This window comes from Poecilia reticulata, linkage group LG14, assembly GCF_000633615.1.
Source record: "Poecilia reticulata strain Guanapo linkage group LG14, Guppy_female_1.0+MT, whole genome shotgun sequence".
NCBI lineage: Eukaryota > Metazoa > Chordata > Actinopteri > Cyprinodontiformes > Poeciliidae > Poecilia > Poecilia reticulata.
The window spans coordinates 23,957,625-23,973,111 of record NC_024344.1 but is presented as its reverse complement, the minus strand read 5'-3'; the positions used below and the strand labels follow the sequence as shown (position 1 = coordinate 23,973,111).

Genomic DNA, 15,487 nt, shown 5'->3' with positions numbered 1-15,487 from the left:
TGATGTTAGAAATATTTTTTAGCTGCAGATGCATCCATTGCTACAAATGATGTAGCATTCAGTAAAGCAATGCATTGCTGTTACATTTTACAAAATACAATCTTCTTATTTAAAAAAGGAACCGATTTTTTTTTTTTTTTTGCATATGAAGGCTTGAATATAAAGCCTAGCACACTGAGCTGGACCACAGCCAATCAAAAGGGAGGTCCCACTCCATCCCTGATTGGTTTAGAGAACAATATGGGCCTAATGTGTTTTGTTGCACCTCAGGGTAATTGTCATGTTTGGAGATTTTTATTTTCTTCTCTCAAACAAGTGCAAGAGTCTGCAACCTTCACAACCTGAGGAGGAAGTTAGAGCCGCAAACCTCACATGACTTCATGAGGAAAAAAGAAAAAAAACACAAAAAATGTATAATTTCAATGTATAATTTTAGATATGTACTACAAGAAATTTGAAATTTTTTTAAAAACACCATTTTATTTTTATTTTTAGGTTTTAAAATGAAGATAAACATTCAGCAAAAAGGCAAAAGATCTTATTTTTTATGTGGGATAGAAAAATATGTAAAATGTGAAAAGAGGACCGATTCAATCTAATGACAAGAAAAACAGATACACAACATAACTAGTACTTTAGGGTCATTTTTTGTGGAAATTCAATGCAGAATAAAGTAGAACTACACTGAAAAACTGTTAAAAACCTGAATTTGTTACGTCTGTCTTAACGCATCAGCATCAAGTTATTATCAGTTGAAGGACTCTGAAACAAATGATTGTATATTTTGAAGAATGAATCACACAGACTGAGCTGGTTACATGAGGTCTTGATAACTCTGGAAGTTTTTTTCATTAAAGCTGTTTTTTCACATAATTTTAAGAAATTCTCCTGGTAAGATTGTCTTTATTCTGTTAATATTATGACTACAATTCAAATAAAGACTTTTTGAAAATATTTTCTGTCTTTTGTCATTTTTATTTTTGGAAAAGAAAGCAAGAAAAAAAATACAATTAATTAAAATTGACTCTGGTATGAATTTATTTTTTATTTTTTTCCATTTTTAAGTCATATTGCCCAACCCTAGGAGCAACTATTCAAATGTTTGATACCCGTCTGGAAAACTTATTGTACAATACCAGAATCTAAAACACTAAAAGCTAAATATTGTTCTGCTGTTGCTGATTCTTTATCTGCACTTAAAGGTTTATTTATGAGCAACAGACTCAGGATTCTACATCTGATTGAGTTGAATTAAAAGCACATACTGTCTGACTCAAGTAGTCATTTTTCTGCTGGAAGTTCTTCTTTTACCTGTAGCAACAGATCTAAAATTGATGAAGCCATCCAGAAAATGACTAATCCATGCATAATATTAGAAAAACTACTTGAGGACGTCCTCCAAGCTGAGAACATTTTAAAACCCTTTTGCTTTTTGATCACGTATAAAACTAACTAATCCATCCAAACTGGATGTGGGAGAAAAGCAGTCACTGTAAGCATCATTTTGCTGCATCACTTAAAAAGATGTTTGATAAATCCTCAGTGTGCCAAACTGAATCCAACTATTTCTGTGACATTTACAATTCCCTTAAAGGAGCTCTCACTACGACTGGCTCCTAATTCTTCATCTTGTCCTGTCAGGAAGTGAAAGGGACTCCTTCAACTCTGGGCGGCGAGACGCAGCGACTGAATACTGCGAGATGGAAACTAAATATGAAGCTGAACAAGAATAACGAGGAGAAGCAAAAAGACGTTGGTCTGGGATTAGGAAGCAAGGCGTGACGGCGTTGAAGGAACGTCAAGAGTTTGTCACTGAGAGGATAAAACGGAGACAAAAACAGGAATAATCTCCGTCTCTTGGCGAGAGTGAAGCTTCTGAACACGTTGGTGAACATTTGCAATGAAGATTTCAGGTGAACTGAAGACAGACAATGCAGTTGGATGAAGCTGAATCCTTTTCATAGGCATTACATGGTGCAGGTCTGCCCTTAATTAAGGATGGCAATTAGTTTGCCTAGAAGGTCCAGTACATTTGGACAGGAGTGAATGGGTATTTGAACCAAAACAGTGGACTCTGGTCCACCTACAAACCTGGGTTTCGGTTTGGTGGAAGTGAACTCTGGTGCAGTCCCAATGAATGATGGGAGATCGCTCCAAAAGCAGGAAGTGGACTACACCGCAGGGCATTCTGGGTAAATACAACCAAATCAAGAGCACTATAGTGCTAGCGGGAGAAATGGCTTTTACCGAAGACAAAAGAGAAATTCTACAACTGCCAAAATCTGACGGCACTTTATTTTTAATTAGCTTTCGTGAAGAACATTGCGATCATGTCTTTTTCAAGATTTTTGTCGTTTCCTTCAGTGGTTCTTGGTCAGGTGAGGAGGTGAGCAGGTTTTTCAAAGAGTTTGGTTCATTTGGTCACGGTGCAATGTGAGAGCAAACCACGCCATTAGAAAATGTAACGTTACAACTTTGGTCCCCAATCAAACCGAGTCCACCACGTTATCAGATGTGAAAACATCCTTAAGATAAGTTAAAATAATGCAAAGCTGCTTAATTGCACAGATACAGATGCTGCATAATTAAAGGAACATCTTGTCAAGATGATCTATGTAAATATAAACTATCACTGTCCTGGACAGGTGGACTTCAGAAATATTAAAACAACTTGCCAACTTGAAAGATATAAATAAGTCCATACATTGAATGTCTAGTTTTTTTTACTGCACAAATAAAATTGTTAAGCTCTGAAACTTTTCTAAAACAATAGAAACAGCAAATGTGAGATATAGCTTCAGCATAGATTTTTTTCCACATACCTGACCTTCCCCAAAAGGTCTCCTTCTTAGAAAAACAACAGTATCGATCATTTAAAACAATGTCACAACTTTTTAATGAGAAGTCTGTGAAAGTAGCAGGGTGATCCGTTTTGGTGGTTTGCTGCATGTCGGGTTGTATGGAAACATGAATACCAACAGATGTTTCATATACCTGAATAAATGCAAACTCAAGCAGAAGTGTTTTGTCTCACAGCTTCTCTATAGGTCACTGTACTTTATTTGGGATTGTATTACTCTCTTGTCAAATGACAAAATACTTGCAAGATATAAATAAGTTCCTTGTCAGTTTTTTTTGGTGTTTTAATTTAAAACAAGAGAAATAAAAGCGGTTCTTTTAGTCTCTTCATGTAACACTTGATCACTCCGATTCTCTCTGATTACAGTGTTTGGATTTGTCGTAGTTTATGTACAGACCGCAGCTCTTTATTTCCTTTCGTATTACTTGTGGTGAGAAATGTGACAGGAATCCACTGGAATTTACAAAGCCAAGGTCTTCCAACTAGAATGTGAAGCATTCAGTTCCCCCAATGTCGCTGTGAGATTGTCAAAAGAAGAAAATCTGTGTGGACAGACTTATTTGCATTATTGCTGCCTGTTGTGACAGTACAGTGGAGACGGCTGAGCTGTTGATGGAACATCAAATTGTGTTCTCATAAGGACTCGGCGAAATGAAAGTGATTGCCCTTGAAAAGTCACAGATTAAAGAGAAAACCCTCAGGCCGCACTCGTCAGCGCGCTCTGAACACTTGGACATGAAAGGGTTCATCTTGGCATTTGATTGGAGGAAAAATTCATGTAAGAGTTCAGATTTAAGTGTGTTGTGAAGGGAAGGGGTTGGATACGCTTAGAGGAGGATTTCAGTCTACAATGGACAAATACTACAGTATTTAAACATTAGTAGAGTCTTATCTCTTAGTTTAATATTTCTACAATGTTTTGCACATTTTACTTTTGTATAATTGTCCTGATTATTACTGAGAAATCCTCGTGCAAACTAGCTTAACTAAATCTACTTTCGTTCCAAGCAGCTCCACTTCCTTCTTCTGAAATGAAGTTGCCTTGAACATCATCGGTTTTCACGAGGTTTCAGTCATGCAGTTTTTACTAAAACAATCATCAGTTGCAGTCCTAAAAACCACATATTTTCTAGCCTTGTGACAAGAAAAGAGATCTAAAAAATATATATTACAGGAGCTTTGAGCGTCATTGTGTAAGCAGTGTTTACTGAGAGTCATTTAGGGAGGTCAAAGGAGCCGCAGGCTGCAGAGCCCTGAGCCCCAACCTCCAAACCTGAGACCACCACCTGTCTATTCAGCTACCGACCACCAGAGGGCAGCCAAGGCACGCTGCAACCCAGCAGCTTCACCAACATGTATGATTTAGCTTGATATCACTGCTCCAACTCTCTAACTAATTCATAAAAACCACTTAAAAAGAGCCACTGAGAGAGGAGGAAACACCTGTGGTCATTAATTATGCTGAAACAGTCGGCCTGACTGTAGTAAAGGTCCCATCCTATAAATTATGCTTTGCTGGAACAATTCGCATATTTGTCAGGACAAGATTGTGTTTTTTTTACCCCTTCAAAGATGAATATTTACCCTTCCACGGTTCACCATACAGACAACAGAATCATGAAGCAGCTGCAGACATCAAACCTGCCATTCCCAGAACTGCAACAATGCCACGCTGACAGCATCGCTGCTTCCTTCCAAGTCATTAAATTTTGATTGTGCGATGTGCCGATGAAATGTTTTAATGTTCTCCTCTGCAGTGTTTGTTGTGTTTTTCAGTGGAAGGTGGTCAAGTAGAGAACGGAGTTAATGCAGCTGATATATCTGAAGCCACTTAAGGACGGTTTTACGAGCCAAGTGGAGCGACAGGACAAGACGGCAGTTTCAGCTGCCAAATTGTTCCTTCGGTTCGGTGGTGTGAGCGCTCTGGCTCACACACCACTTCTGCAGCACTTTCCACTCGGCTGTATTTCTAACTGCAGCGGCTGAACAGAACTCACATTCTCTGCTGGCGTCAGTAAAAAGCTCAAAACTGAAAACAGGGGTTTCAGTTTAGTTAATCTGAATGTCAACAATAAAGAAAACACCAACTAGAACTACTATTTTTCAAGGTCAAAAGCATTTCATTTAAAAGTATACAATGTGTCCTGATCTGCCTCAGGCTAAAAACAGTCAGAGTATTATTACCATTTGAGGGTTTTATGCATCAGAACAAAATGAAAAGGTTCTGGTATTTTTTTCTACAGTTATTCTACTCTAACCTAACCCGAAGTGAACAAAAACTGCACAGCTTCAGTCTTTATTAAATTGAAAGCAACCCCAGACAAACTAAAGAAAATCTCACTGACATGGGTGGAGCCAAGAGCCACTGAGGGGCGTGGCCAAATGTGGGGGTGAGCACAGGTTAACAGGGCTCTGTGGTCAGAGTGAGAGCAGCACTGTTGACCCCACATCAACTTTATCTTTACTTAGCAACTTTTCAGACCCTCTGCTGACTTTATTTTTTTTTTTTTAAACATGACAAATTTAACAACTTTTTTTCTGTTGTCGGAGACTAGACGAGACTACCAAGACATCTTGAATTTGCTATTGTTGTCATGCCGAGGACAAAATAGGCAATGTGATTTTAGCATATTGTTGAAACACACATAGGTTTTGGTTGACCCTTGACCTCCACCTCATCCTGCACGCCACTTAGTTTCTGCATGTGTGGTTTCATACCTGTGGACTACTTCACTCCTCTATGGAGGGAGTTCCTGAAAAGTCCCCACCTGGGAAGTGTGAGAATTCAAGATCTAATATGGCCGCTCCAATATGGCCGCTCCTCGCATCCGCATAAAGCAAGCTTGTTTTAAACATGTTTATTTTACGAGACACGCATATACGAGTGAGTCTAAAATCAATGTCATTTGTAGCGCCTGCAACTTTAATTGAAAACATTTAAAATGGTGTTTGTTTATGGAAAGTAACGGTTAAAATGATCTTTATAACAGGCTCTACGAACAATGTCTACTTGGGCGTTGCAATATTAAAATCCCAACTCGGAGTGAAATGGGTAATAGATGGAGGTCAGCAATGGTTGCCATGGCAAGTCATACCAAAACTGTAATTTTAGACATTGTAATGTTATATTGTATATAATGATATAGCATAGCCTTACTTTTGGAGTCTACCAACTCTACAGGGAATGCACAATTGACTGACGTTTACAGCTTGTAGTGCTACCCATGCTAACTATGCTAACCTCTAACAAAGAATGCTAATGATGGTTTGAAATGCCACTTCTGTAATAATATTTGTTTAAAAGAAAACAACCTATGTAACAACTGATTTCCCTTACACACACAGTGTGACATCACCTCTGCTCCTAAAATAACTAACAAATCATTGACTGTTGAAAAGCTGCTCATGGCTTCTCTTTGGTTGCAATAAAAATGATTAAACATCTCAGTGATATTTATATTCTCCAGTCTTCAGTAGCACCTAGACAAACATTTTTTTCCAGATTCCCTTTATTTTGATAAATTAATAACTTTACAAAAAAGAAAAAATACTATTTTACAGACCGATAACTTACGAAAAAAGTAATAGAGGCTTATGCTTCCCTTCCCTATTCATAGACTCAACATAAACTCTACAGTAATAAAAGATATGAGATGACCGTTATGTTAAATGGATCTACTGCAGTTTATGCTTGTGCTACATGCAAGTGCGTAAAAAAAGATATATTTTATGGAACAATTCTGTGTTTTAAGATGTGAAAAAAGGTTAGTCCAATCTACTCAATTTTATGTGCTATACAGCAGGAACAGATAAAGACAATAATGAAATGAAAACATTAAAAGCAGAATAAGAGACACTAAAGACAATACAGACTTCTAAAACAGGAAACAATAAACCATACTAGAATGCTGTATTGTTGGGTTTATTTATATGGACACGTGCATCCGAATAAATATATGGTTATATGACCTGGACAGTTATTCTGTACTGTTATTACTTTCTAGAGAAGCAGACTTTGGCAGCACTGTAACTTTGTTCTGTTTTTGAGAGATATCACAGTTTTAATTTATAGAGACCATTTTGTTAAGATGGAATAATTATTAGTTTATCCAGAAAGCAGAAAAAACTGCATTTAATTGGAGAAAAAAAGACAAAATCTCTAATTGGTGCAACTCTAAACACAATTGATGACCGATCTGTAAAACCGGGCAGCAATAAGTGAAAATGATATTAAAGCGTCTCATCAGAGCAGCACAAATTAATTTGGCAGAGCAGCAAAATTTTTAAAGTTACGAGCCAGAAAGCTAATTTTCAGTTTTACAACAGAAAAAAAATGTATGCTTAATGAAACTAATCATAGGGTTTAATATGATGGGACTGAAAAAGCTTCTGGAACAGGATCACAAACCTTACAAATGTTTCCTTTGGAGTATTGATACTGGAGATAAGCCTTCCTGTAAGCCCCTGTGATGGTGTTGAGCTCCCTGTTAAATCCCCCAGGCCCTGACAGATGAAGCAGTGTGTGGAGAATTGACTTTACCTGGGATTTCCAGTGGAGAGGATGGCGGTGGAGCTCAATAGTTCCTCATATAGATCGGCGCCTGACACTGGGAACGCTGTGTGTTGGGCCAGCAGCACCCGGCGGATGGCGAACAGAGCCTGAAGCGCAGGAAACACAAACTCACAGCAACGCTGCAGAGATCAGCTGCAACATGCACCAAAATTCTGCAACCTCGGTACTTTTAGCCACTGTTTGTGGAAAACAGCCGTGACATGAGGTTGATTTTGTGACTGGGGAATTATTTCTGTGTTCACTCAGTCATAAATTTCATTCGTTCTGCTGAAAGACTGAATTATGACACTATTAGTTTCCTCCCTGATTTTTGCTTAAAATGCATTTCAAAAACTTTCCAAAGCATTACAGGTCCTCCTCTAGTCGTAACTATGCATATATTGATCCACTTTTTTCACTTCTAATACAGATACTTCTAATACAGATATCGGATCCGTATCGGCCAATACAGAAATGCAGCGCTGAACTGACTTAAAACATTTGTTTTTTTTTAAACAGACATAAATGTAGTGAATTATAAATGTATTTAAGAACTCTGCACAAGTACAGCACACTTAAATGCACTAATGACTTCACAAGTTTGGTCAAACGTAAAAAAACATGTGAAATAAAACATGCAGAGAAGACTATGGATGTTAGCTTCTGTGGTAAGGCTAAGATGGTCTTAATTGAAATATCGTGAGAAATCAATTATTGAAATAATTGCAAAGTAATTTAATAATTGATCCATCATTAACTGAAGTATACCAACTAAATTAGGCCAACAGCTGACAAAACAAACTCAGCAGTAGTTAAGCCAAAACTGTACAATGGATACATTTTGCATTTAAAGTAACATTCTTTGTAACTATGTTCTACCAAGAACTCCTCAAGTGGCAGTTTTACTTTCATATGGTTGAAATTCTATTAACCTCCTATTAAGCACCTTTTGCTATTCAATTATGAATTGGTTGATAAAAAAAACCTAACAGCTCCACACTGTGTTGATGTTAAGTCTAGCAGGAAGGGCTGAGATTTTCAAGTTGATGTTAGAAGTATTTATTAAATGGCAGATGCATCGTTTGCTGCAAATGATCAATTAAGTAATGCTATATTATTCCATTTAGATAATATGATATTTTATTAAAGGTTATTTGTATTTTATAATGTATTTCTGATATTGTATAAAATAAGCTTAAATATCTGAAGAATGTGCCAATTTTATTTTATTAGATTACCCGTGAAAATAATCACTAAATTAATTTCTAGTTGCAGCTCTACCATAATGCATGTTAAGGTATATTTGGTGTTTGAATTATTAAAACAGGCAGGTCTTAGCATATTTAGAGAAGGAGTCAAGTATTTGTGGATTCTACTGTTCATGGGCAGATGTGGTTTCTACCTCGTCTGCCCACGAGCGAGCGGAAAGTGTGTGTTGTTGTTCAAGAGGCTGCATGACTGTAAAGGGATGTTAGAATGTTTTCATTGTAAACATCCCTTTACAAAAAAAAAGGGACTACAGCAGAATATGTATGTCCGCTGCATACATATTCTGCTCTGGAAATGCCGTCTGTAGCAATTTAATCAATTCTGCATCAGCAGACCGAAGGAGGAGGAGCTGCGTGGGAACGTTTTGGACACACGCTCAGAAAGTCAACATTTGCTGCTCGGTGTCGTCTGCAACAGAACTAATGCTTCTGAGTTTTCTATCGCCAACTAATACACAAAGTGACTGCAGTTTGTTGAAAATATGTTGCCAAAACTTAAATTCATTTCTAAGACAATTAAGTGGATGCACTTAAAATTAGATGTAATATTAGCCGTCAGACCAGAGATGTAATTTTATGTACTCTTGGCTCTTCTTCTATGTCTGTATATTGAAATAAAACTGTACATACAATATTCCCTTGACATTTAACTCAAGTTTGATCAATTCCAGAAACAATGTCTGAAATAACTGTGTGTTCATGCGTATGCAAAGAATACTGGCAACATGAAAGTCTGTATATCAAATGACTAAATGTTTGCTTGTTGAGTTGTCCTTTAGGCAAAATGTAAGGAAATTTGAATGATTCTACTGGTCTGCAGTTTCATTTAAGTGTCCTAGAATGTTCTCTGGAGCCAGTGCAAGTGGTAGGAGACAGAAGAACTCGAGGAAAAAGAGGATCACCACTGGATGACGCCTCCTTCCACATGCATGAAGCCGTTTCTGAACCAGAGAGCTCCTTCATCGCAGGTCCTTCCCCCTGGTAGCTGCCAGACTTTAAAACCATCACTGCTACAAATAGACTCAGACCTAGATATCTGATCAGCTTAATATCACAAAAATAAGCTCTGATGAAAGTGGAGATTTGAGAAAAGTCTGTATTTATGTTTATGCGTGTACGTGGGAAAACGGATATTTAGAGTCCCATGCTTTATGGTCTGTGACAAATAATGCACTAATGTATCCTTGCTTTGACATGGTTCCCAGCTGACATCGTCTTGTGTTTTATTAACTTTATATTATAATATGCCATTTAGAAGTAGTTCAAACACGCAAATAAACCTCCTGGTGTCATGTTTAATTCCTAACGGGAATCCTCCAGTAGAATAAGCTGCTAGTTAGGAAACCACATGGAGCGCCTAACTGAATTTCTTCTATAAAAGTTTATTCTTTGAAAATTTCCCTCCAAGAAACGAGGCTCATTTAAACACGCCGTCGGTTGGAAGGTTCCTGCGCTTCAACAAAGCCTCGACTCGCCACCGCTGCTCCACACAGTATGGAGAAACTCTCTCCTGCATATCAATAAAAACTTCTACGTTGAATCTCACACACACACACACACACACACACACACACACACACACACACAYACACACACACACACACACGTCTCGCTTTCTCATTAATTAGGCAGAGCAAGACAACAGGCATCGACCGACACCGACTGCTAGAACAGACGGTGATGACAGAGAAGATCTAACCTGACAGGCTTTCACGCCAACTAATCAATCAGCTTTCAAAGATATCCTGTTTCCAGTTTTTACAAGTAACCTCAAAAGGTCGTAGAAGTAAAAAAAAAAAAAAACATTTCAGGTCCAGCACAGAGACAGGTCTAACCAAATCTGACTATAAATTGATTAGCTTTCTAAACCCTGCAACAACGTGCCTTATATTTCTAAAACATGAGAAAAAAAAGGTGTAATTTATTGATTTTTTTCGCAAGCTCTCAATCAGTTTGGATGCTTTAGGACTATAAACAACTCCAGAGCACTTTAAGGTGATCTCTGGAGGCTTTTTACAGATTAACCTTTAGGATATTTTTATATACATAAAAAAGATATTTATAAAAGAAATATGAAGCTGTTGTAGATGCTTTAAAGAAGCTAATGATATCAGAATGATATTAGCTGGTCTGTTAAATGGTGCACAGGGTTTTGAATCAGTGAGCATGTCACATTGTATTTTCAACTTAATGGTGTCTGCTTGATTCTCTTCTCTCCTGTTATATCTTCAAGTTTATTTAATCTGGAATTATTTCCCCACCAAATAACTACGTTTATTTACATTTTCCTGCTTTATTTGTTAGAGTGGGTAATTGTGAGCAGACAATTTTGATTTTTCCTATAAATAATCGTTCCACAAAGTGATCACAAAAAATCACCAGAAGTCCTTGAATACTCCAGCAACTTGTAGATCTCTGCCTTAAACACTCCTCAAGCAAAGAACAAGTTGATTAGAAGGGCTCTGCAGATAAAAAAAGCAGACTTTTACAACCTCAAGTCCCAAACATAAACATATTAAGAATCTGTTGACTACGTTTAAGGGTGTGTTCGCACCCGAGACTTTTGGTCTGCTTTAAACGGACTAGAACTCGTTATCCCGTAGACTCCATTGCAAATACACTTAAGTGAGTCCTGGTGTGGACCAAAATCGTTTAAAAAGTTTCTAAGCATGAAGTTTCTATTGTTCATGCTTTTGAACAATAACATTTTGACTGCCAAGAAGAGCAGTCAAACATCCAGTCAGAATTATGGCAGTTTCTTTAGAGCTACAAAAAGCATGCGATTGAGGCTCAACTTGCTAAAAAGACATTCAACCAACATTATGGTCCTGCTCACCCATTTGTGGTGCAGTATTTGAAGATTATTCTGTAGAATGTAACGTTATTCACTCATTTTTTCAAAGCGCATATCTAAAATATTTGACAGAAAACACAGACACAATGCTACTTGTCTCACGTTTGTAAGGCAGCCAATCCGGGAGCTTTATTCGTGTTTCTTGGTTCTGATTGGCTGTACTGCAAAGAGCAGAGAGAAGAAAGACTGTGGATATCAGCTTCTCCAGTAGTGCCAAGATTGTTTGTGTGTATTAATGAATATTGAGGCATATTTGTGGTTTAAATTATTAAAATAGGCAGTAATACGCGGTTTTAGAGGGTCCCAAGCTGGCAGATGTGGTCCACATGAACTCCCACCTCTCATTAGTTTTAAGACTTTGAACCATTTTAATGCACACTCAGTTCTTGTATGCTTATTTATTTATTGAGCATTCATTTATAGAATAGAATATACTTTAGTGATCCCCAAAGGGAAATTGCTTATTAGTTTACAAGCTACTCCAGCCAACGAGTATTTCTGTATTTATTCTGAATTACAGCACGATGGGTCCTCCATACACCATAGCAGAAACTATGTGGATTAGTGCAAATGCACACTTAATTGAAACTTGCTCACCAGTCTTATTAAATAAACAAGGTCATGCTCATGATGTTTATGTAAATATTCCACTTACACCTTTCATTTTCACTTCATTTTGAAAATGTATATGGATGAATAATGAAGTGTGCAAATCAGATGTCCGTGATTATTTTCCTCTTATTTATTGTTAATAACCTTTTCAATACCAGATTAAGAAAGGACTATATCAACAGCGTTACACTGTCCGCTTCTTTTGCTCAAATTGTGAACAAGCATTTCAAATTGTTTAAAAGATTTGCTTCTTGATTAGCGGATCCTTCTGAACTCGACCGTATATTCATTTGGAAGAGAAGGCAAATCTGCTGGGTCTCAATTAGCTCCTCAGATGTTGCTGGCACTCCAGTCTGTCCATGTATCATAGGATAGGTGTGTTTTACTGGAAAATCCTTCAGCAGTTTTAATTAAACTTTCAGACTGCTGATGTCAACAGGCGGCCTGGCGATGACCTCGGAGGCGTTCCAATTTGCGGACAAAACAATGGCTCAGATGTGCAGCGGGAGGCTGACGGACCACCGGGATGCCGGTTATCAGCTCAGGAGATAAATGCCTGCAGGCTGAACACACACAGGGCAGAAACTCTGGCTCGGTCACTGAGGTGAACCTGAACCTTCTGCAGACTGCGAGGAGGAGAAAAGTAATATTTGAAAAACACGATGATCCCAAGGGGAAATATGTTTGAAGTTGTCCTTCACTCAAAAATGCATTTTGGATGTTACTTCTGCAAGATTCCAGCTCACGTATCTGGATTTCAGATTATTCTTCAGGTCGTTTCTCTTTGGTAAGCTCAAGTCGACAAAATCAGCATGCCAATATTGGAAAAATGAAGACGCTCTAACAGACATTAAACACAAACATTTTACCCAAGAGTCGCTTAGCTCTTCAAGCTTTAAGACTATCATTTCTACATCTCTAAAAGGATTCAAACACAAAAAATGCTTTAGGTATCCTGACTAAAACATTAGCAGGTGAAATCTTTTTTCCGCATACATCAATGAACAGCTTGTTCAATTAGTAATGCTTACTGAAGAGCAGACTCATCCTAGACCGGCGTTAGCTTTTGTAACGCCGGTCTAGGATGAGTCATTTCACTGAGAAGAGTAAATATCCTTAACTTAAAAAAACCTGTCAACATTTAAAAACACAGCTCATTTCATAACAGATAGGTTGAAAGATGAAAGAGTAGAAACGGTTGCTTTACTTTTTTCAGCTTTCCTATTATCTGCTGAAATGTTTGCTCTCTCTCGCTGTCTTGCAGCCTGAATGAACTGCAGCATGTCATGGACAACTGGTTTCCTTTTTAAAAGACTTCCAACACTGTACTTTAGCTAAATTGGAAGTCTTCCTTCAGCAACAACTTCCCCACTAGGACTTCCAGTGCTATTTGGAAACTTTTGCATATTTTTACATATATTTAAATTTTTTACTTATATTTTCTGATCAGCGGGTCACCAATCAGGATCAATCACACAGAAAAATTGACCAATTAAATTTACAAATGCACGTTGACAAGTCTACCCATTTCAGATTTTTTTGCTAGTCTTGGGGAATTAAAGGGATGAGAAGCTTACTTTTCTATGCAATTTCTCTGATGAATAACTATGTTATGTTTACCCAATATCTGAAACAGATTAAAGTAGCCTCCTGGTATCAGTGCCAATTAGGGATCATTAGGGAAAAGATGTTCAATATTTAATTTAAAGATGTACTTATCAAATGTAGAGACAGCTATTTATTAATTTTTGTAACAGTGTGTCGATGCGTCCTGGCATAACCGGTCCTTTAAGAACAGTCCTGTAGCATCGCTCCGATGCATCTCAGCTTTCCAAGCTGCATCTTCTGTATTTTTAATATGAACAACAAAAAAATCTGTCAATTTTCTACAAATATGGCAGTCCACTGTAATTTTCTACAGTTTGTTTTTTCAATAAACCTCAAAAATAGTTTAGGGATTTATGATTCCCTAATAATGACCTTATTGCTGCTACTAACATATGTATGACATGTTGCTGTGATATTGTGCAGCCTTAATAGTGACTTTAATTTTCTCCACACTCAAGCAGTCGGAATACTGGCAGTTGAAGCTTTGGAAAGTGGGCATAAAATACACATATATATGATTATACACATTGAACACTGGAAGATGAGTGTGAAATGTGTTTTGGGAAAAATCCAGAGGACAAGATGTGACATAAATAAATCTTTGCCTCCAGCTGCCTCTCCAACCTCTATGCGTCAGGTGAAGGCCCGGATCAGTGGATGTTTTGCTAGATTAGTGGTATTACCACCTTTGACCGCAACCTTTTGACTGAAAATCCAGCAAATCGCTCCTAGAAAACAACTGTGCTCTCCTTTTCCTGTGGCCTAAAACCAAAACACTTGCTGCAGAGTTTGACCTTGATTCTTAATCCCTGATCTTAAGGTTTAGATGCTTATTGTCCTAAGTTATACATCTTAAAACCTAAGCTTCTTGTAATTCTACATGCAGCTGTTACATCAGTTTAGCCATGTGGGAGGAGGGAGTGATCAAAACAGAGTCAAATAAATAATAGAATAAAGATGTAGCTGTGGATGCAGGTTGAAGAAAATTGTGTAAATTCTTCAAAAAAGAAAAAAAAAGTCAAGTCAAATATGATCCATGTGTTTAATCTGTAATGACTGAAACACTGGGCTGAAACAGTGTTTCAGTCAAGTAAAAATAGACGGCACCCGTCTAGCCATTTAATTATTTCAATACTGCCAATTTTGGGAGGAACCGTCCTCCATACTTCAGCGATGACTGATCATATTAAATTAACCTGATTGGGTTATAAATACCTTATATGAGACGGAGCATTTCTGTGCGAGATCCTCTATGTCAGAAGAGACAAGGTCCTCCACTGAGGAAACAAGAAGCCATCACTGAAGCTGCAAATCTTCGTCATTTACCATTAAAACGCAATAAATCCGCACCAACCTGTTCTGATATCAGCTGCCCGCAGACTCCGCAGCAAATCTTCATCCAGACCAGGACACATTCCTACCAGTAACACCACCATTGTTCTTCATCACTCACTTCTGAGACTTTAGGAGAAACCAGCCAGCATCTTTTGCCAGTTAACGTTAGCTCAAGTTGTTTTTAGCTTCCCGGCTAACTTTAGCTAACTTTTCCGTGTGAAAGCGGAACGTTTAAAATACGCTCCTGTCGCCTCCGACTAAACTTTTGCCCTTAAAAACTGATTGTTTTATTAGGAGGAATATCAGTTCTGAGTAACTTTATTAGCTTAAGCTAGAGTTTAGAGTTCAACGTTATAGCAAGGAACGCGTGTCAAAAAATTTGTGTTTGCCACTCTGGT

General features: G+C 37.7%; 1 protein-coding gene across 1 annotated transcript in view; it reads right to left on the bottom strand.

Moving 5' to 3' along the window:
- The window catches only part of rad51d (RAD51 paralog D), a 22,439-nt gene extending 6,952 nt beyond the window's left edge, over window positions 1-15,487 (bottom strand). The window contains exons 1-3 of the mRNA XM_008428510.2: window positions 15,109-15,487; window positions 14,970-15,031; window positions 7,401-7,519 (exon numbers count right to left, since the gene is read on the bottom strand). Of these exons, the coding sequence (XP_008426732.1) occupies window positions 7,401-7,519; window positions 14,970-15,031; window positions 15,109-15,190 (263 nt within the window). The 5' untranslated portion in view covers window positions 15,191-15,487. The remainder of the gene's footprint in view (window positions 1-7,400; window positions 7,520-14,969; window positions 15,032-15,108) is intronic.